Genomic DNA, 22174 nt, shown 5'->3' on the forward strand with positions numbered 1-22174 from the left:
GAAACAGTAATTACAGTTGCAATCCTAAAAGTGCAACTTCAGGTGAAACAACACTTGACAAATATGATTTACATATCACAATCAAACCAAAAACTGCAGTTTTGTAGAACTATTCTCCTCAGCTAAGTATTAATACATCCTTCCTAGGCTGAAATATGTTAAATTGCCATATTCATGAAAAGAAGTTACTTTAAAAATAAATTTTAAATATAAAAAAAGTATGTTCTTTCCATGTACCACCTCTCCTATTTGTCAAGGTGCCACCACTCCTGCACACTGACCCTTTCATTTATCACCAACTGTATTTGTCGAAGACCCACTGCCACCCATTGTGTTACTGAACACCCTCAGTTTCTGACCAACACTCCTACTGCCCAATTCCCTCCCTTGAACACCCCACCCCCAAGTAAACAGGCAATGTGAAGCAGAAAGAATAGCTTGAGAGAGTGAGTGAGAGCAAGAGAGAGAAATAAAGGGCAACTTCATGATGTAGGTGGTCCTCAAGCTGAAGAGGCAGTAAGACAGAGACAGTCATTGAGTAAGAGGACCTGGTTGGGGCTGTGGCCATGGGGAGAAGGTGAGGCCACTCCAAAATGGTGCGTGACCTGATTGGCAACACTATGCTACTCTGGGCATGAAACAACATTAAAATACAACTCTTAATATGAAACATGAATTTCTACGCCATTACACAACATAAAGCACAGTAACCCAAATCAAGAACTTACTGCACATAACTTTAACACCGCTGTGAAGTGGAATTTACTCAAATTTCAATATAAAGCTGGATTTAGAGGGCCTAGCAGGTTCAGCACAGAAGTGCTGCGAGATCCCCTGGAGGAGTTTCACTTGGATCGGATATGCTGCAACTTGATCAATACAAATGTGTCAAAAAAAAGAGAGGAATGTCTTCAAAAGGGGAATAAAGAAGTAAAGAGCTTTCAGGAGAGAATGCAGCAGCTTACAGCCAAAACTGCAGTAAGGACAGCCTTACTGTGAAGGGAGAGTAGGATAAGAAAACAGCCAGAATTGGAGGAATGCAGAGCCCTCAGAGAACTCGGGTCAAGAGGAGGTTGCAGAGAGTTGGAAAAAGTGTGGAGGGAGTTGAACACAAATCTACTTAAGAGGGGAATTATTTCAAAGGCAATAATCCTAGCTTCAGAGAGAAACAATGCAAACTAACATAGCTATGATCTCAAATAAAACAATAAAACATCAATGTGCATATCAACTGACAACATATTTGAACAAAATCTGCTCCAGCAATTCATAATTCTTTTTTCAAATTCCTTTAGAAAAAAAATTGTCTGAAATTCCATCAGTCATTTTAGCCAAAGATACTCAATGGGGAGCTGACAGGATTAACTTGAACATCCATTTTACGTGCTGAAGCCGAGGTGAAGTAAAAGTGGGCAGATTGTTGAAATAAATTCAGAGGCCAGTATCTATCACCAAGTCACCCCTTATTTACGCGTCGAAAGTACTTGAGCCTGGTCCAGTTCCCTCAGAGCCAGCTCTAAGAGTGTCAGAGTGCCTGATACTCCTGTTTTTATCTGTCAGCCAGGGCTGACCATAATAAACAGCCCCAATCTGGGAACTCATATTCTATGAGGTCCATCTGGCAGACCTTATTAGAATCAATACAATTATAACACAGGCAACCAAGTCTGACAGATCAGTTTCCCACCAGGAGGATCTGGTTAAATTACCACAATAGGTTTGCTGCAAGATGTGAAGTAAAAAAACCAGGAGGCAATGATCCCTTTCTAAAACCTTCTCATCAAATAGTGTTGCATACAGTGCTGGGATTTGAACAAAAGAAAGAATATTAAGCCTTTATCTAGAGTACAATGCAGATTTACAAGGACAAAAAGTCTGATATCAGGAAAATATAAGAAGAAAACAAAAACTTGGGGAAAACAAACAGGGATTTGTTATTAGAATATCTCATGGGTGCTGAATAGTAGTAATAAAATCACGAAAGATGGGGCAATGTGGATAGAAAAAGATTATTGGCAGTCATTCTGGGGTCAAGGATGAAGATCACAGACACCGGATTTAACAGGTTTAAAACAGAAAGCAAGAGAAACCTCTCTGCACAGACAAAATGTGATGCCTTCTCAACTTCCCTGGTTTTAGGTTGAGACAGAAACCATGTAGATATTCAAAATAAGGATGTATAAGGTAGTTCAAGGAAGCGAGATGGAGAAGTATACGAACAGGACATACAAAACTGATTAACGCTGTTTGTTTATACATACGATAAACGCAGACAGAGTTTGGGCCAAATGGCCCATTTCTGTTTTATAAATTATACGTGAAAACTTTCAGCCTCATTACCTTCTGACTCCAGAAATTGGTAATGTCAAATCTGTGCAAAGGTCATCTTGTTTGTTTATTTGTCCATCTTCCTTGTTGTAACTGTATAGCTCTCACTGTCTTTTATTTCATTTGCCCTCTCCACCCACTTTGGTTTCTCATTTAGCTTCCTTCACCATTCCCTGTTCTTATACTCACTTTCCCTTTTCCAATTATTTTGCATTTCTCTGCCCCAGTTGTGTCTTTTTTTTTAGGTGCAAGCTCCTGATCAATGGCCTTGCTCAATTTTAACAAAAGGTCTTGCTGCACACTATCTTCCACAAGATGAAATTATCTTTGTTTCACTCCCTTGTTGATGTGTCTAGCTGTATCCCATTCCTTTTTTTAAAAAAACTTCTGGCAGCATGCTTCATTGTTTTTGTTCATCCCATGCTGATCTTCTGTTTTTATTTCCAAAGGTCTACCAGTTGTCTCCACTGTGCCCAGCAGACTGAGACGTTGCTCTCATTCCTAATCCTAGTGGAGATTTATCTTTTGCTGTATTTCTTTTTTTTCCTGCACTACAATTATATTTAACTGCTGTCATTTGGAACAAGCAGTAAAACGCAAGAAATCACGATGCTGTATCAAACAGTGCCAGGCAACTTCACCCCCCCCCCCCCCCGCCCCCCCCAACCACCAATGAATATTGCCAGGACGATCCAGCCTGTCCAAAGTAGCAAATGAACTATTATAAATGGGATATGCTCAATTGGAAAAAATACCATGTCTAGTTTTAGATCAGTGGCCGCAGCATTTGACTTATTCTCAGGGTTTGAACAATGCTAGCATTTACTATCCATCCACACTCTCACTGACTGACCACAGCAGGTATTTAACAGTAAAGCACATAATGTGACAGTGAAGTCATGAATAAGCCAGACTGGGAGTGGTGGCAGATGCGTTCTTTAAAAATAAGAACGTGGTATTTATCGTGGTAATTTATTCCCTGATGCCAGCCTACATATTTACAGAATTCAAAACTCTTCACTAAACTGAACTTCACAAAATGGCCATGGTGCAATTTAAACTACTATTGCCAGGTTACTGGTCCAATGCCATAATGCAATAACTTCATACTGCTATTAATGGTTATTAATTTTGTATCACAATGGAAAACATACTCTGTTTTGTATTTTGCTCTTTCCATTAAGCTTTGAGAAAAAAAACAAACTCATCTAGAAAATAAATAAAAATTAAAATAGGGATTCTCATCATATCAACTTTAACAAGATCCAGATTCACTTTGTGTCATTGGCATTTTTAAAAAGAAAGAAATGATGTCTGTTCTGAATTATTATAAAGAGACACCACTAGCCAATCTTCCTGCACAAAAATTCAGCTAATGATTTTCAAATTGTAAAGTGTCTTCAACTTTAAGGGAGCTCCAATTTCCTAGGATTAAGTTAAAACCAACTCTTTAATAAATCAAGAATGCCAGCACAGTGGAGTCCATTCTGTTTACACTGCAAGGAGATCTCCACAGCAACTCAAAACAACTGTTCACATGCAAACTTTCAATTTTCATTTCCATCGTGGACTTTCACTAATGGTTCCATCTGAAAAGGTGCCGATCCCAACAATCATTTACATTTGCATCTCCCACAACTGTAGGCATTGGGAGGTGCTGTCTGTTACTCTAGGTGATAACAAAACTCTTTCCATTTAAGTTGTAATTTCGCTACAAAAGTCAGACAGCTGTTGCCTGCAGCAACTGAGTAGTAAATGGTAATGTGACTTAAATTTTAGACATTGATCAAAGTGCCGACTTATAATGCTCTCTACCCTTTCTTCCCAACTATACCCTACACTGTGCAAACAAATCTAAATTCTCCATTTCTCCCCAGCTGCTTTTTACACAACACTCCGATGCATATGTACCCACAAATGATTTCAGAAAACTGTCATTCACACCAAATAAGAGTCTGAACACTTCTCACTTTTCTATTGCTTGGAGTGCCACTGCATACAAGGCTAAGGGCCAAGTACTGGGAAATTGGATTACAACAGTTAGACGTTTGGTGACTGGCATAGACACGGTGGACCCTTTCCATGCTGTAAAAACCTGACTCTCTAACAGCTCAACCAAAAATTTAAAAATCCTGCCTTCATGAAATTTTGATAAACAAAGGAAACACTAAAGTGGTTCAATTCTGTCAAAGCATTTTCCACTTGCTCTCTGAATCTAAACCCAGTGACAATGTTATTCAACATTTTGTCCCAGGTGACCTGCAGTTAATTATCTGACCTACTATTAATTGGTTCCTGTGACATTTGTCATCCCAAGGGATTCTAAGCTGCAAGTTTTATTTAAATTAAATTCAATTAGACATCTCTCATTTTTATTTGCTAATGATACTTTACAGAATATCTATTATGGTCAATATTTCTCAAGTTTTTCTTTTCTTCTGCCTTCTTAGCTTTAAGTGTATCATCCAACGGACTGCTCTTCCATATATCCTCATTGTGTTGAGAGCAGATTTGGTGTGCCGTACAAGACTATGAATACATAATAATGCTAGAACTATTTAAAATGTCATGTCCCATTTCCAAGTTTAAAAAAATGCTTTACTCTTTCCTTTGTTCTACAATTCTCAAGTCTTGACAATCCCAGTTTAGCATTGCTTAACCTTCATTTCTGGATTCATGTCACTTCTCTTCATCTTTTCAAAATTTACGGTCTCATGCACAAACCAAAATTTTGCAGAACCAAAGAGAAAAAGCATGCAGAAACCAAACATAAGCATGTAGAGGAATAACAATGTTGTTAAAGGAAACCACAGACAAATGTTTGAATTGATGAAGAAATCTTGGGAGTTAGCAGCAAGCAAAAAATTGAATATATCCTACATTTTGCATCACCAAATGTTCCAGATACACACACAGTTTTTAAGAGAGAAACAAAGCCCGTGAAATATTAGAAGCAGGGATTGTGTAAATTGGCTGTGAGCCCACATGAACAGTCAATCTTGAAAATCTCTTCTGTGAATACCATCCCAAACCAGGATATATTGAAGCAGAGACTCAAGAACATGCTCTCCAAAAGCAAAGCAAAATTCTTTGGAGCCATCACAAGCCTGTTTGTAAAGATTATTTTCCAGATTCTACAATGGTGTCAAGGAATAAAACTGTTCAAGTTCATTACTAAAGGGATAGAACTGTAAATGGATATAATTAGAATTCTGCTTGATTTAATTATCCATATGTGCTCTAAATGCAAAAGGAATTCAATAATTCTTAATGCTGATGCGCTTGAGAAAAGAAAATATGGTTTGTGGAAGTACAGTACTGGGGGCATTTTGCTGAACTCAATTTAGCTCCTCAAACTCCAACCAACTGTGGTTGAAGTACAGATGGCCTACAGAAATTAACTGTACTCACGTCAACTCCAGCTTTTAGTGCTGTGTCCCCTCTGCAACAAGGAGGGCAAGAGTAGCAGCATTACAGAACAACATCATTCAAAATTACACACAATCCTGTCTCAGGGGACTTTACTTATCAAATTTTGCTACTCCCTACCCAACACCATTCTCACGTGGACCACAGAGTTTTTAATATGGCTGAATAACCAGTTAGTCATTAAGTGGCTAGTGGTTCATCAAACCACACAATAAAATGTTTCTAGAATGAGGCAAAGTGAGACCTTCAGAGTAAAATGAAGCACATTCAGAAGAAGCATTTTTTTTTAAACACATTAATCCATCTCCTTTTAATGTTCACAAGATTGCCACCATATATAGCAGATACCACTATAGCCCATGGTGTATAAGTTGTTCCAGCGTGTAACACAATGCATTTTTTGGCCTCAAAAGTTATGTTTTGCATATACTTGATGTACAAGTCGAACATCCCTTTTAGCCACGACAATGCAATACTTGCATCCATAGTCAGCCACTATTTTTCACCCCACAGAAGTACTTTTTTTTTTACTAATCTTATAAATATGTGGAAGGAGTCTAGCAGATGATATGAACAGTACAATGAAGACGAGTGGCATTTTAAGACAACTCAACAGTGCAAACCCTGCTTGGCAAACACCAAAGAGAAATGTGTTTTACAACAAAATGTATGAAGTATAAAGGTGGTTTCAAGATCATAATAATTATTAACTTGTCAACTGAATGTGTAGTAGTGAGGGAATTTAGTATTAATAAAATGTTGATGCAAGAATGAAAGGAAGAGAAATCCACCCTCAAGATGGTGCTCAGGACAAACTTTGCCTTGAGAACAGGAATCAGTCACTACCCCCCAATCGTGAGAACCATGTAACGGAATAGGTCCTCAAAAATCATGAGAATGATTTCAATGTTATCAGAAATGCAATGTAGATACTTGCAGTTGTGGGCCAAATCAAATTCTGAATTTAGCAAAGATTTCACAGCAACAAGTTTAGGCATCTTACGAAACAAAAAAATTGTTAGGTAGTTACAGCAGAAGTTGGAGATCAGAGACTACCAAAAGACTTCAATGCCTGAATTACCAGTTTCTAGCAATTCAGTGTCCGGCAGCAGCAAAAACACGATGATTATTATGTCACATCTGTATTATGGATGAAATGCCTCGGAATTTCAATAGGCTCAGCAACTGAACTGTGAAGCGGAAGGGTTCTAAAACAATTGAGAAAATGCCAGATCATAATATAATTCACAGCAGTACAAATCTGTATAGCTGACCAAACAAAATTAAAGCCCATGGTATATTTTAAGCATGAAATAATACCAAAAGTAAAGTTCCCAACTGGAGTCTTTGTGCATGCCCACAATGAAGATCAGGTGAATGCAGATGAAGTTAAGGTATGGATTGATAATGTACAGAATAGGTATCCTGGTGGTTTACGTATAGAACACTGAAGATATATTCAGATCCCATACAAACAATGAAATCAAGAAATAAATAACACCTGTGCTGTAATTACAATAATGAATATAATGATCCCTAGTTTGATCTTTGAATGCATGCCCCAAAAAGCCAGTGAAGGACTATGTTCATGCTGGAGTTGAATAGGTGTGTGGTTGATGGAGAAAGAAACCCTTCATGAAGAGACGATACATATACACATCACTATTTGTTGTTTCATGTAGTTCAGTCAGATTATTAAATGCTACTTGTATACAAAATACCATTAGATGATTTCTTTTTAAAAAAAAACTTAGATTATCCAATCCCATGGATGGAGAAGATAATTTATTCAAAAAGGCTAACTCTCAAACCAAAAGTCACGTGTCCAATTCAGATCAAACTAGGGATCATTATATTCATTATTATAACGACAGTGCAGCTGTTATTTATTTCTTGATTTCATTGTTTGTACGGGAGTAATTAGACTATGAGGCTAATCTACAGAAATTAAAACAAACCTAAATTACAGAAGATGAAGAGAGTAGCTAAAACAAGCATTGACCCCTTAATGATGAGACAAGGGAATTACCAGTGGGGAAAAAAGAAAATTACCAATACTGTGAACAAATTTTTTGTATCTGTAGTGACAGAAGGCACAAAAACATTCCAAAAACAGTAAAAAAAAACACAGCAAAAATAAGGGAGAAACTTGAAATAAATATGATCAGAAGGAAATGAAACGTACTGAGAAAACTAAATGAGACTGAATGTTGACAAGTTCCCTCTACCAGCTGCCCTAAAATCTGGGTTTTAAGAATAACGGCTACAAAGTTAGATGAAGCATTGGGATAATCTGGCAAAATTCCCCAGATTCTGGAAACGTCCCAAAAGATTGGGAAACTACAAAAATAATAGCTCTACTCATGACAGGAGGGGAGCAAAAAGGATACTGTAGGCCAAAATCTTATATTGGGAAAATGCTGGAATCCATTTTTAAGTGGTGGCGACTAGATATTTAATATTTAAAAACAATTAAGCAGAATCAACCTGGTTTTGTTGAAAAGGATCGGTGTTTTACAAATTTATTAGACATCTGTGTGAATGTAACTAGCAGAATGGATGAAGGCAAATCAATAAAAGTAGTGCTTGTGCATTTCTAAAAGGTATTCAATGAAGTGTCATTTAAAATGTTACTACGTCTGGCAAGAGGTCTTGGTGCTAGGAGTGAAACATTACCACGGATAAAAGATTAGCAAACTAACAGGGAACAGAGCATCAGAACAAATTGTCATTTTCAAACAAACTCAGTAGAATGCCATAGGATCAGAGCTGAACCCTCAATAACATATGATCTACGTTAATGAACTGAATCAAGGGTCTGACCTTAGAATATAGAACATTACAGCACAGTACAGGCCCTACGGCCCTCGATGTTGTGCCGACCTGTCATACCAATCTCAAGCCCATCTAACCTACACTATTCCATGTACGTCCAGATGCTTATCCAATGACGACTTAAAATGTACCTAAAGTTGACGAATCTACTACCGTTGCAGGCAAAGCATTCCATTCCCTTAGTACTCTCTGAGTATAGAAACTACCTCTGACATCTGTCCGATATCTTTCACCCCTCAATTTGAAGCTATGCCCCCTCATGCTCGCTGTCACCATCCTAGGAAAAAGGCTCTCCCTATCCACCCCTCTGATTATTTTATATGTCTCAATTAAGTCACCTCTCAACCTTCTTCTCTCTAACGAAAACAGCCTCAAGTCCCTCAGCCTTTCCTCGTAAGACCTTCCCTCCATACCAGGCAACATCCTAGTAAATCTCCTCTGCACCCTTTCCAAAGCTTCCACATCCTTCTTATAATGCGGTGACCAGAACTGTACGCAATACTCCAAGTGCGGCCGCACCAGAGTTTTGTACAGCTTCACCATAACCTCTTGGTTCCGGAACTCGATCCCTCTATTAATAAAAGCTAAAACACTGTATGCCTTCTTAACAGCCCTGTCAACCTGGGTGGCAACTTTCAAGGATCTGTGTACATGGACACCAAGATCTGTCTGCTCATCTACACTACCAAGAATCTTACCATTAGCCCTGTACTTTGCCTTCCGGTTACTCCTACCAAAGTGCATCACTTCACACTTGTCCGCATTAAACTCCAATTGCCACCTCTCAGCTCAGCTCTGCAGTTTATCTATGTCTCTCTGCAACCTACAGCATCCTTTGTCACTATCCACAACTCCACCGACGTTAGTGTCATCTGCAAATTTACTAACCCATCCTTCTACGTCCTCATCGAGGTCATTTATAAAAATGACAAACAGCAGTGGACCCAACACCGACCCTTGCGGTACACCACTAGTAACTGGTCTCCAGGATGAACATTTCCCATCAACTACCACCCTCTGTCTTCTTTCAGCAAGCCAATTTCCGATCCAAACTGCTATATCTCCCACAATTCCATTCCTCTGCATTTTGTACAATAGCCTACTGTGGGGAACCTTATCGAATGCCTTGCTGAAATCCACATACACTACATCAACTGGTTTACTCTCATCTACCTGTTTGGCCACCTTTTCAAAGAACTCAATAAGGTTCATGAGGCCTTCCCTTCACAAAACCGTGCTGACTATCCCTAATCAATTTATTCTTTTCTAGATGATTATAAATCCTATCCCTTATAACCTTTTCCAGCACTTTACCAACAACTGAGGTAAGGCTCACTGGTCTCCTTATTGTTGCCTAATTTGTGTACTATTCAAAAATTAGTTAACATAAATAAATTGTGATGAAGATGCCAATTGTCTACAGAGCTATAAATACAGTAGAGTGGGAGAAAACTTTGCAAATGAAGTGTAATGTGGGAAAACATGAGGCCATCCACTTTGACAGAAGGAATACAGAGGAAGCAGAGTTATTTCAATGGAGAAGAACTGAAGAATGCTGCAGTACAGAGGGATCTGGATACCCTTTGAATCATAAATAATGTAAAGTTAGCGTACAGATACAGAAAGTGATTAGGAAGTCAAATGGAATGTTGGCCTTAATTGCAACAGGGAGAGAGTATAAAAGCAGGAACATCTTGTCATAATTGTACAGGGCATTGCTGACACCACACCTAAAGCACACGGTACAGTTCTGATCTAGTTACTCAAAGGAGGGATATACTTGCATCGGAAATAGTTCCGATAAGCTCTGCAAGTCTGATTCCCGGGTGAGGGAATCATCTTATGAAAAGGTTGAGCTGATTGGAACTGTAACAACTGTTTAGAAGAATGAGAGATGATCTCATTGAAATATGTTGGGTTCTGGGGTAGGGGGAACTTGACAGGATGGATGTTGAGAGGATGTTTCTCCACATGAGGTCATTTACAACTATGGACAGCATTTTTTAAAGGGGTCTCCATTTAGGATAGTGATGAGGAGATATTTATTCTCAAAGGGTTAAGTGTCTTTGGAGTTTTCTTCCTCCAAGAGCATTGGCATCTGGGTCACTGAATACACAGAAGGCCAAGTTAGACAGCGATATTTTCTACAAGGATGTCAAGTTTTATGGGGGACAGCCAGAAAAGCAGAGCTAAGGCCAAATGACATCAACTATGATCTTTTTGATTAGAAAAGTATGTTCAAGGGACTGATTGACCTACTCATGCTCCTATATCTTCTGATTTTATGATCTTCTGTGGGTCAGACCTACCTTCAAGCAGAGAACTTCAGGAGAAGACGATAAAGAAACCTAACATTCACTGGATAATATAAAACACTTGAAGAACAAACATTAACCGGATTCCGAAATGTCCACCTTCTTCCTCAACCAAGGAATCCCCAGCTCCGTTGTCGACACGGCCCTCAAACGGGTCCAACCCATCTCCCACACTTCTGCCCTCACCCCTTCTCTTCCCTCCCGCAACAGTGGTAGGGTTCCCCTTATCCTCACCCACCATCCCACCAGCATCCACATCAAGATGATCAGACGCCATTTTCGCCACCTCTAGCAAGATGTCAACACGGGACACATATTCACCTCCCCTCCCTTGTCCGCCTTCTGTGGGGACCGCACCCTCCAGGACACCCTGGACCATACTTCCTTCACCCCCAACAGCCGTACAGCACTTACCCCTGTAACCGGTGAAGGTGCAACACCTGCGCATCTACCTCCTCCCTCCCCAGTATCCAAGGGCCCAAACATACTTTCCAGGTGAAGCAACACTTCACCTGCACTTCCAAAAATCTAGTCTACTGCATTTGCTGCCCACAATGTGGTCTCCTCTACATTGGGGAAACGAAGCGTAGACTTGGCAACCGTTTCGCGGAACATCTATGTTCTGCTCGCAAAAAAAGACCCTGAACAACCTGTTGCCTGTCACTTCAATGCACCACCCTGTTTTATGGCCAACATCTCTGGCTCCAGCTTGCAACAGTGTTCCATTGAAGCGCAACACAAGCTGGAGGAACAACATCTCATTTTCCAATTGGGGACCCTACGGCCCTCTGGGCTCAATACTGAGTTCAGTAATTGTAGGGCCTAAACTCCCCCATGTCCCAGCCCCCCACCCCACACACCATGCCTTGTTATCACACAGCCTGCCATTACACTCCCCTTGTTGTTAGTCACTAACAGTCCCCATTAACAACTATTCACCCTCCCAACCTGATCGTTAGCAACTCCTTTGTCTGTCCAACTGTCGTTCTCTCTCTTTGGGCTCTATCCGATCGTTTACTCCCTACCCCATCCACCTCCCTATTTTCTGCATACAAACTGACATTTTTCCAGCCACCATCAGTTCTGATGAAGGGTCACCGGTCCCGAAACGTTAACCCTGTTTTCTCCTCCACAGACGCTGCCAGACCTGCTGAGCTTTTCCAGAAACTTTGTTTTTGTTCCTGGTTTACAGCATCCGCAGTTCTTTTGTTTTTTTTAAATCAGCTTTCATTTTGCTCATAATCTTTTCATTTATTATATGCAAATTCATCGACTGAACATGTTGCAATTTAGTCTTTTTTAAGGTTGTAATAATTCTGTATTATTGTTTTGAGATCAGTGGTTATATTGTGAAGCACCTGCACAATCTGACCACTATGAGAGCTCAATAAATGTGTTTGCACATACATTAGACAGTTCTCCCAGTTACTGTTTTATTGTTAACATGAACAATGTATTGCCATAAGTCTACAAAGGGCAAAGGCAATACAATTGAATGTTTGCTTACTTTAAAAAAAAAGCTCCATACCACATGGCAGTGAGACTGCACATAAAGCCAAACTCAGGTGGTGGAACAGTGAAAACAAGGTGATGGAACAGTGACATGCCTTGGACTCAGTTTATTCTTGAGTTTGATCTGAACCAGATTTAGACTTATGCTACCAGTTTCTAAAAGCCAGGGTACAAACACAAAAAATAAATCCAAAGGTGTTAAAGGATTTTTGGACTTTAACTCAAGGGGTTGAAGTACAAAAGCAAGAAACCAGTGCTTCAATTGTACCAAGCCGTGGTTAAATCTTACCCGCAATATTGTGTTCAGTTTTGTGCACGAAACCTTAGGAAAGAGGATCAATGGTAACTTAGGTCAGGGATTGACCATTAATAATAGTCAAGGGTATCAAGGGATGTGGAATAAAAGGCAGATAAATGAAGTTAAAGCATCAATCTGCCACAACCTAACAGAATGGCAGGGTAGGCTGAAGGAGCTGAATGGCGCACAGCTATTCCTTTAACCATGCCAATACATAGTCAAAAAAACGACCTGTATGACCGTAAAAACTAATGTAACAACAGTGCATTAACTTGCAACTTCAAATTTTTGTATATAAACAACAATGAAAGCATAAAACGGAACAGTGGTTCAGGAACATGCAAAACTTTTTAAACGGCTTGATCAAGATAAAGATGACGTAGATGTTTCGACTGAAGCACAATTGTTAACACTCGCTTTCGGAAATGAAATTACACATTGGATGTTCAGTATTTAAGCTTTCAAACGCGAACATGCGCTGCAGAGGTAATATCTTAGAACCAAATCCTTAATGATAACTGAATAAGAGGTAAAGGAACCGCAGATGCTGGAGAATCCGATCCAAGGTGTAGAGCTAGATGAACTGAATAACCTTTTACGGTCTTCCTTTATGCATAACACTCAAAAAGTGACTTTGGTCAATCGATTACAATCCTGCGTTGGAGTACCCGCACAGAAAATTCTTTTAGAATTTAGAAATAATTGGCCTTCACTTACGACTGCTAATTACATTCGGTTGAACATACTCAAAAGGTAACATGCTGCAGGCAACAAAATAATTCAACTTTGTATGTTGCAAAGTTCACTTACCAACAAACAGTTTTACATCCCTGACACTGAAATCACTATCTGGTGTTCTGCGGTTAAAAGACAAAAAATTAAAATGTTTAGTTTCAATCTCGGAGTTATGCAAAAAAAAGAAGTTTTGAAACACGATTAGACATGGAAAAACGAAAGGCTAGCTCAAATCCTTCGCCGTTACTGTTAAAGGCGCAGCTATTTGCTTTGTTTAGCCAATACAATATTGATTGTATTTTCAGCATTAATTTATAACTTCACCTTACTCGGCTGGACGATGGCTTTGTCTAATCGGACGTTTCCAACTCGAACCCAAGATGTAACTCTGGGCTCCAGAAAATCCAAAGGCTGCTTAATCGATCTGAGGATTTTACACCGTGTATCATCCTAGCTGCCGACATACACTCACTGACCTATCGCTGCTGTGTTAACATGGATGTGTGAATTCAGCATGAAAAGAATCAATCTTATTCCTTACCTAGTTGTCTACTGTTACAAGGCGGGGATGTGTATTGAAATGCGATCTTTTGCTCTATGCTAACATTTAATTTTAACATTTATAGTATATTAAACATAGGGGCGTCCGCGACTGAAACAGGTTCCATATTATTCGGGTCACTTTGTAGCACAGGAAAATCGGTGTTGAAGTATTTTGCAAACCATTCTCGTCAACATTTACATCTTCAAAATAAATGTTCCAAATCAAACAATATCTCTTTGATGTGTATCAGCCATCCTTAGATAAGGGGGCAGCCGTTTATTTTGGAATTCCTTTTGTTTTAAAAAGACACACCTTTGGAATGTATAGCTCAACGCCAGATCAACGTGCTGCTTAATAGGGGAGCCGGCCATCATCCCTATCTATTACTATTTACAACAAAAAATCCTTCGATAGATGTAATGTTAATAACAAACTATTGCTGCATCACTAATGTCCATGTTAAACGTATCACCCCAGGGCCCCTTGGGTGTTTTAGCCACTTTCTTTAAAGGTTTTTCACGTCGGGGAGACGAAAATGCTAATGGAGCGCTTCGTTGGCAAGACTGCCTGTGACACGAACCTTTCCCGAGTCAAATTTAGGACCACGAGAACCACGGCAGTCCAGATTACAAGTATCGTGTTAAAGTCCCCATAGCCCCACCTCAAAATGGCATTGTTGGTGATCTGCACCGTAACTTGTACGACAAAGAAATACCAGAATCCATCCGAGCTCATTTATTCCATTTTAAGCCAAATCTTGGCCGCTACCATCCCCGCAAGGCCTCGATTAGACGGGTCACATGAATATTGAGGCCGCTGGGATCATGGTTTAGGTTTGACACATCGAAGATGCCAGTGAGAAAACGCGCCGAGTTATGTTTTCCTCCCCAGAATCTCATTTTATTAGGGAAATGCCACATTCACGTGTATCAGTTTGAGGGTGTGGTGTAGCCGGTGCACTCTTCTCCAATGGAAATGCTGATAAGTGGTGAAACTTTTAGAATTGCTGTCTCCGGTGAAAATAAACAGGCGTCAAGAAATTCCCGTATTTAAATCTCCCTTGGCATTCGTCCGTGTGCCTGGGTGGGAAAAGGGTTAACGAGGCCATCTGTGTGGACTGAAAGAGCGTGTAACTCGGAAGAATACGCCACTGGAGGTTCAAACAGTCTATCTTCACGGCAACAACGCCGTTATCTTGGTTACTTTACCGCTTTAATGTGGCGCTCCACCTGACAGGAATGTGGCCTCAATCTAGAGATTCATCAAATTATTTTATCCAGAAAGTGAACAAAAACCTAATCTTGAAGGGTCCGTATTCTTATCTTTGCGTTTGTTGCGGTATTAGAATTTCAACAGCAACTACGTCGAATTCCAGGCATAAGAGGAGGGAGATTGATGTGCGCTTCTGTAAACGTCTTAAACTCAGGCTGGATTAAGGCCGCTTTAAACAATATCTGGTCACGAATGAAATCAATGGAGGTACTAATGTACCAAACAGAGATTATCGGTGGCATGTGCTGTCACTGTTTAGGAACATTACTGAATAAATGAAATCTAAACGTATCTGTTAGAAAACTTACTTGATTCCTAGACCATCTTTGTCCCTGAAGATAATGGGGACCTTGATAGTCTCTCTCTGCACATATTCAAGGGTAAAATCTGTTGCAACATACAGCAAAACTTAACTTTAGCAGAGAAGCGAGAAAAGTCAACCCAACAATATGCATAGTTAATCCAAATATAAAGAGAGAATGCAATCGCTGACTATTGGCACCGTGGTAGATCGAACAGGGATTTGTCCAGGATTCTAATTTTGCGCCTTTACATAATAACCCGAGTTAAGATCAACGTAGCTCTTCCATGTGAATCCGCAGAACCCATAATGCAGCCGCTACTTAACAATGCTTCTCCATTGAACCTGCATTAACGGCCTCATGTTTTATGGAAAAAAAATTGGCAGTTGCTTTGATTCGTTCTCCCGCCCTCCAGCCCCACGCATCCTCATGTAACGCTGGCCAAATCCCTGTTGGACCAATTGCTGCAAACTCAGACGGTTCAGATAACAACATGCAAATTATTTAAAAAAAACGATATCAGCAAGTCTACATATGGTTATTTTATTCTGTGGATAGGTTAAGGAGAATTTACAATCCACACAGCCATATACATAATATTACGATTATCCTTTCTCATACCGCTGTTTTTTTTAGTAAAACGTTTCAATTTTTTTTTCCTGTGTTTCAGACGTCATCTCGTTTCGAAATTGACTGCACACCAATTTTTTTTAAATGACTTTGATTGTGAGATAATGACGATAGTCGTCAAGCTCTGAAGTCATAACCTGCCTTCACGGCGGGAAATTCGAGACTCAAACAAAACCCACTGCCCAGGCAGGCTGCAGCACTGCTGCTGCAGTCGCAATCTTGACGTGGATTTACTGTACATTTAAAAACACACCTCTCTTCCAATTCTTACCTTTTCCTTTCATAAAGTGCACGTAACTTGAATTGTATGAGGCAATACTAAGCTTTTCCTCCACATCAAAAGTCCTCATGCTGGCTATGTCATCGTCTGAGAGGTCCTCATTGTCATACCGCCTTCTACAAAATGTGCGCTATAAACAGAACAGAACCAGACCTATATGTAACGCTACACCAGTGTTGAATCTGCAGCCATTACAAAAATTAGATTTCATATTGAAACATTGTATTTGTGTACTGGCTAGGTACTAAATTTAAGCTTATGAATGTGCACTTATTTTGATCAGTATCAATACGACCAGATCATATTTGCATATGGGACGCACGCAATGAATGGTGCAACAGGACGTACTTCATATGCAAACATTAGTATTAAGTATTTGGGTGATGAATTAGAAGTACCTTTTTAACATTATAAATAGACCTCATAAATCGATCAATTTAAAGATATTTACGACTCATGTATTTTAATGAAAAAATCCCAACACGGTCCTTTCACGCGTTTGCATTTTAAACGTGTTTATGTGCATTTTCTTTCCTCAAGATCTCAAAAATTGCAATGGTTGAAACAATTTCACAACTTGTAGTCCAGTTTCTAAAGCATGATTTTGTACATATTTTGTATTAGGCTCCTGCTGAATTCTGCACCTTTCAGAACCGCTGGGTGATACTACTGGACATTTGCTCAAGTCCGAGAAGGGATCAGATATAAATGTGAAACCTCGATGCAAACGATGTGCGAATTCAATTTGCTGCAAAACTTCTACAAACACCAACGGTCTGACCGTCTTCGACTACGTGGGGAGCCCGGTCCGGGTAAACTCGAGGCGAACTTTTCACACAGCAACGTTTAAAATTATTTGAATATTACTGAATTATTTTAATACCATCACATGTGCAAATAAGGGCAGGGATGAGCTAACATGCAAAAACAGAAATCAAATGGCAAAGTGAAAGTTTCAAGTTCCTCGTTGCTAAAAAGAAACTTTTTAAAAAGACGACAGGGGTTTTGTAAACAGGAACAACATTTTGTTTTGTACCAGATCTCTCGTCGCTAGGCGTCCGATTCAAGCAAATCTGAGACCGAGTTTGAAAAGCACAAACACAGTCCTTGGGTTTGGGCTTTTTAGCCTGTCTTTTCAAAACAAAGTCACTCCGAAGGAAGGTGAGGGCAGGAGATTCGGGGAGGTGAGAGGAAGGGGGAGTGGATGAAAATGCTTGAGGGGTGGGCGGGGGGAGAAACTAGGCCGTCGAGCCTGGGTTGTAGGATGGAAGGCGGCCAGCGGGAAGCAGCGCTTCCTCCCGCAGACACTGTAAACACACCAGAGCCACTCACTCTAGCCACTTCCCTCACAGCTTGGGGGGGGGCGGGTGGGGGAAGGAGAGGGAAAACCCGTGATCAAAGGACAAAATTTTTAAAAATAGCGAGAGAAATTAAAAACGAAACGCATTTAAAAAAATAAAGAAGTCTCCCCCACAGCACCCCCTCCCCATTTTCACTAATGTTCAGACTTAAACCAGGAAGTCACTAGCCTTTCATACCCACAAAATAAAATAAAAACAAACGAGGCCATTTCAGCTCCAGTCACACGGTGACTGCTCCCCTCCATATCACTAGTAGCTGCATAAATCCTCTCTCTTTTTAATATGGCATAAAAACTCGTTACGTTACAAAAAACTACAGACCAATCTTCGTCCAGACTCTTTCTCTACATCCATTTTTGAGATAGCATTACTCTAAATCACCAATGCATCACCCAGGATTTTGTGAATCCAAATAACTTTCAGTCACTCTACAGCCCGTGTAAAAAGACACCATTTTTCTATAGGACTCTATTGCATATGACGTCATACACTTCCAAAAGCCAGAAAACACCTTACGTCACGTCGTTATCCCCTTTTCATATTAAAAAAAATCGAGAATTTTCTTTCCGCGTGCCCAAACGTGCAAAACGTAAAGTAACGCTTAAATGCTCTTCGCGCCTTGCAAGTTATTAAAATGCACCTTCTTCTTCTTTCCCCCCTTTTAATTGTACATGGGAAAGGAGGGGGTTGCGTCTCCCCCGCAGTTTCGCAGCGCCGGGTTGTTGCGATGCAGAGTCGCACGCCACGCACGCACAGCGCCGCTTGCACCACTTCCCTGCAATCTGTCTTCACACCGAGCCCTCGCCTCCACGAAAACAGCAGCTGGCTGCCAGGGCTTCCACTGCCAGTCCAGAACACCCCTTTTCCCCCGCGAGTCCTCTCTCCACCCAGCTGTACTCTCCGTGCTCAATGCCGTGTCCTATGTTCTTTTAAAAAGCAAACCCCCTGCGTTGTGTGTGTGCACAGAGAAATACTGGACACTATCCATTCCTAATAACAAAAACAGAAGCTGCTGGAAAAGCTCTGCAGGTCTGGGGGAAGGGCCACGGGACCTGAAATGTTAACTCTTGATTTTTCTTCATAGACGCTGCCAGGCCACCTGAGCTTTTCCAGAAACTTATGTTTTTGTTCTTGATTTACAGTCTCCTCTGTGTTTTCGGTTTTTATCGATTCCTAATACCCGATTCGAGGTCAATACTAACGTCTACTATTAGATTACCTATTCACGCTGTACTGAATCTGAAACTTTGGATCTTCCAACAACAACCCCTCATCAGACTGCAGGTCTCTACTGACATTAATGTATCGAACCTTACATAAATAATCTTACATTCTTAAGTGTCAAGAGCTCACTCATTATTGCTCGTTTGCTGCCTTCAAACTTTCTTTCACGGAATTTAGGTAGCAGCAGTATTTATCGTCCATCACTAACTGTCCTGAAAAAGCGGCGGTAAACTGTTCGTGAACTACTGCGTCCACGTGCTGCACGTAGTTACTCCCTCGGTGTTGTTGGATGGTAAATATCAGGACGTTAACCCAGCAACACTGAATCAATGGCAATATCTAAGTCAGATGACCGTGCCTTGGCGGGGTTCTTGCACGTAGTAATGTTCCTAAGCGCTTCCTGCTCGCTCATGTGTTTTTCCAGAGGAGTCATCGGTTTGGGAAGTGCTATGGAGGGAACACTGACGAGTTGGTGCAATTCATCATGGGAATAATTCACGTTGCAGGCATAGTGTGGCAATATGTCAAACAAGCAAGCTACTTTGTCTTGCATAGATAAAAATTGTTAAACTACGTTCAGCCAAGCAAGTGCACAATCTAACCTATGCAAGTTCAGTGGTGAATTACCTGCTACACAACTTTCAGTTTCTGACCTTGCTGTCGAAGTCAGACCATTTATGTGGCCAGTTCTATTAATTATTGGTCAAAGAAAATTTAGAATACAAATGGTGAAGTGTTCTGCAGGTCTTGCTTTGTCTGGTCATAGTGTATAGGGAGAAGTGAGAGACTGGACTTGAGACCACAATTACATCAGTCATGTTCACACTGAATGGTAGAGAGGCTAGACGGGGCAAGTGACCTGATCCTACTCCTAATTTCTATGTTGATGTGAACTGCACACTGCAATCATCACAACAGAACTCACGTCTGGCATTATGGCGGTAGAAAGATCACTGATTAAGCATCTGAAAATAATTGGGACCCAGAGCCTGAGGAACTCTTGCAGTGAAGTCCTGGCCATGAGATGATTGGCTCCAACACCACACATCTTCCTGTGTGCTAGCAACAGCTCCAACAAATGAAGTGTTCCCAAAATTCCAATCAACATCACTTCCACTGCAGCTCTTTGATGCAAGATTTGGTCAAATGTTGCATTAGTATCAAAAGCACTCACTCTCACCTCCAGAATTCAATTATTTTTGTCTGGTTTTAGACCAAGGCTCTAATGAGATCTGAAATCTGGGTGGAAGCCAAACTGAATATTAACTAGCAGGTTATATGGGAGTGTCACGTTCAAGAAGCATGAACAGAGATCGTAAATCGTTTTAAAAGCTGTACTTTGTTAAAGTTTTAAAACAATTTTGCCTGGACTAAGACATGGCCACCAGCAATCACATGAAGTAAACTGAATTTCTGGAAGGGTTGCTATCAGTAGTTACCAGGCCAGCATTCCTCAGTGGCATCATTCTCCTGGTATTATCATACCTTTGTGACTACACAATGGCTTTAGATGTGTATTTTATCCTGGTTTCTTTTAAGAGAGCGCTTAGGGACAGGTGTGATGAGCAGTCTATGAGAAGATAAACAATTTGAGAGGCCTTGGGTATTTTTGTTTTAAAAAGTTAGAACCGTAGAAGCAACCTAAGTGGATATGGTTAAACTCTCACAGATCAAGGACTTTTAGTCAGCTTTCACAGTTGCTACTGGAGTCCTGAAGAAGTGGAAGCTATTTTTCTCTCTTCATTATAGAAAAAAAACTAGGGTTCTCTTCATGAGCTGAGAGAATGCATATGACACAAATCTGTTTCACTTTATTTTCTCTTTCTTCTTGTTTTTACCTCTAATTCAACTTGCTTCCTTTGCATTGAGTTGTAGCCATTCCCAAAGATTCCAATGTCATTTCTGACAGGTGTAAATGTCAAGCTATTTTATTACAATTACCCTCCCTTTTTGCACGGACAAAGGCAACCCCAACGCCAGCCAGTGTGCCAATTGCAAAAGATTTCCCTTTAGCGAGTTTTGAGAAGATTTGTAGCTCAGGTTGAGTTTCTGGATGTGAGTTTGCTCGCTGAGCTGGAAGGTTAGTTTTCAGGCATTTCGTCACCATTCTAGGTAACATCATCAGTGAGCCTCCGATGAAGCGCTGGTGTAATGTCCCACTTTCTATTTATCTGTTTATCTGACCCAAGGAAACCTAAACAGATAAACAGAAAGCGGGACATAACACCAGCGCTCTACCGGAGGCTCACTGATGATGTTACCTGGAATGGTGACGAAACATCTGAAAACTAACCTTCCAGCTCAGCAAGCAAACTCACATCCAGATTTCCCTTTCTTACGTTCTTATAAAACTCCCTACGTGACTACTTCCACCCCCAGGAACCTTTTAGTGACTGAAAAAGCCATTATTACACAAGGCGCATCCTGTTTAAACCAACTGAATTCAACACGCAAAACAAAAGACACTAACACTTACGACTCACTGCCTTTAAGTCCAATAATCCTGAACCCAATGCAGAATTAGAGATTCTGATCTTGAACGAACCTCGAATCTGTTACAGACAAGACCCCCTCACGATATATTAAGAGGATAGCCCAGACCCAAACTTTTTCTTATTTCAGAGGTAAATATCAAGGGCTGTATTCCGAATGCAATTATATTGGTCAAACGACAATGTTAAGCAAAACAATTTATTAAACACCGTAGTTAAGATACAACAAAAGAAAGAAAGAACTTCAAATAACAACTCTGTCAGAAAACTTAGAATAATAGACATAATAACTACTACTAATTAACTTTAAAAGAGTAACATCTCAAACACCCTCGGCGAAAGGCAAATTCAGAAAAACAGGATTTGTCTCATGTGCAATCCAGCAGCCAAGGAAGAGAACCCCCAGCATTGGGCTGTCATTGAAAGAGGGAAAAATAGCTTCCACTTCAAGAGCCCAACAGTAACTGCTGAAAGCCAACTAAAAAATCCTTTATCTGTGAGAACTTGACCACACCCACTCAGGCTGCTTCTATAGTTCCAACTTTTAAAAAAAAGCCCTCAAGGTACTTATCTTCTCATAGACTGTTCATCACCAATTCCCCCCAGTCAATCTCTCT

General features: G+C 40.3%; 1 protein-coding gene across 15 annotated transcripts in view; it reads right to left on the minus strand.

Annotated features, from left to right (window-relative positions):
- Nucleotides 1–22174, minus strand: part of LOC125464024 (lysine-specific demethylase 2B-like) — a 216739-nt gene that overhangs the window by 180283 nt on the left and 14282 nt on the right. For 7 of the 15 annotated variants that reach the window (XM_048555980.2, XM_059655042.1, XM_048555973.2 and 4 more), the window contains exons 1-4: nt 18163–18321; nt 16472–16610; nt 15577–15655; nt 13528–13574 (exon numbers count right to left, since the gene is read on the minus strand). The exons of 1 other annotated variant lie outside the window; for it this stretch is intronic. In XM_048555980.2, the coding sequence (XP_048411937.1) occupies nt 13528–13574; nt 15577–15655; nt 16472–16610; nt 18163–18195 (298 nt within the window). In that variant the 5' untranslated portion in view covers nt 18196–18321. 7 more of the 15 variants (XM_048555972.2, XM_059655037.1, XM_059655036.1 and 4 more) reach the window with 6 other exon arrangements.

The sequence above is a fragment of the Stegostoma tigrinum genome, chromosome 26 (assembly GCF_030684315.1).
Source record: "Stegostoma tigrinum isolate sSteTig4 chromosome 26, sSteTig4.hap1, whole genome shotgun sequence".
NCBI classification, from domain to species: domain Eukaryota; kingdom Metazoa; phylum Chordata; class Chondrichthyes; order Orectolobiformes; family Stegostomatidae; genus Stegostoma; species Stegostoma tigrinum.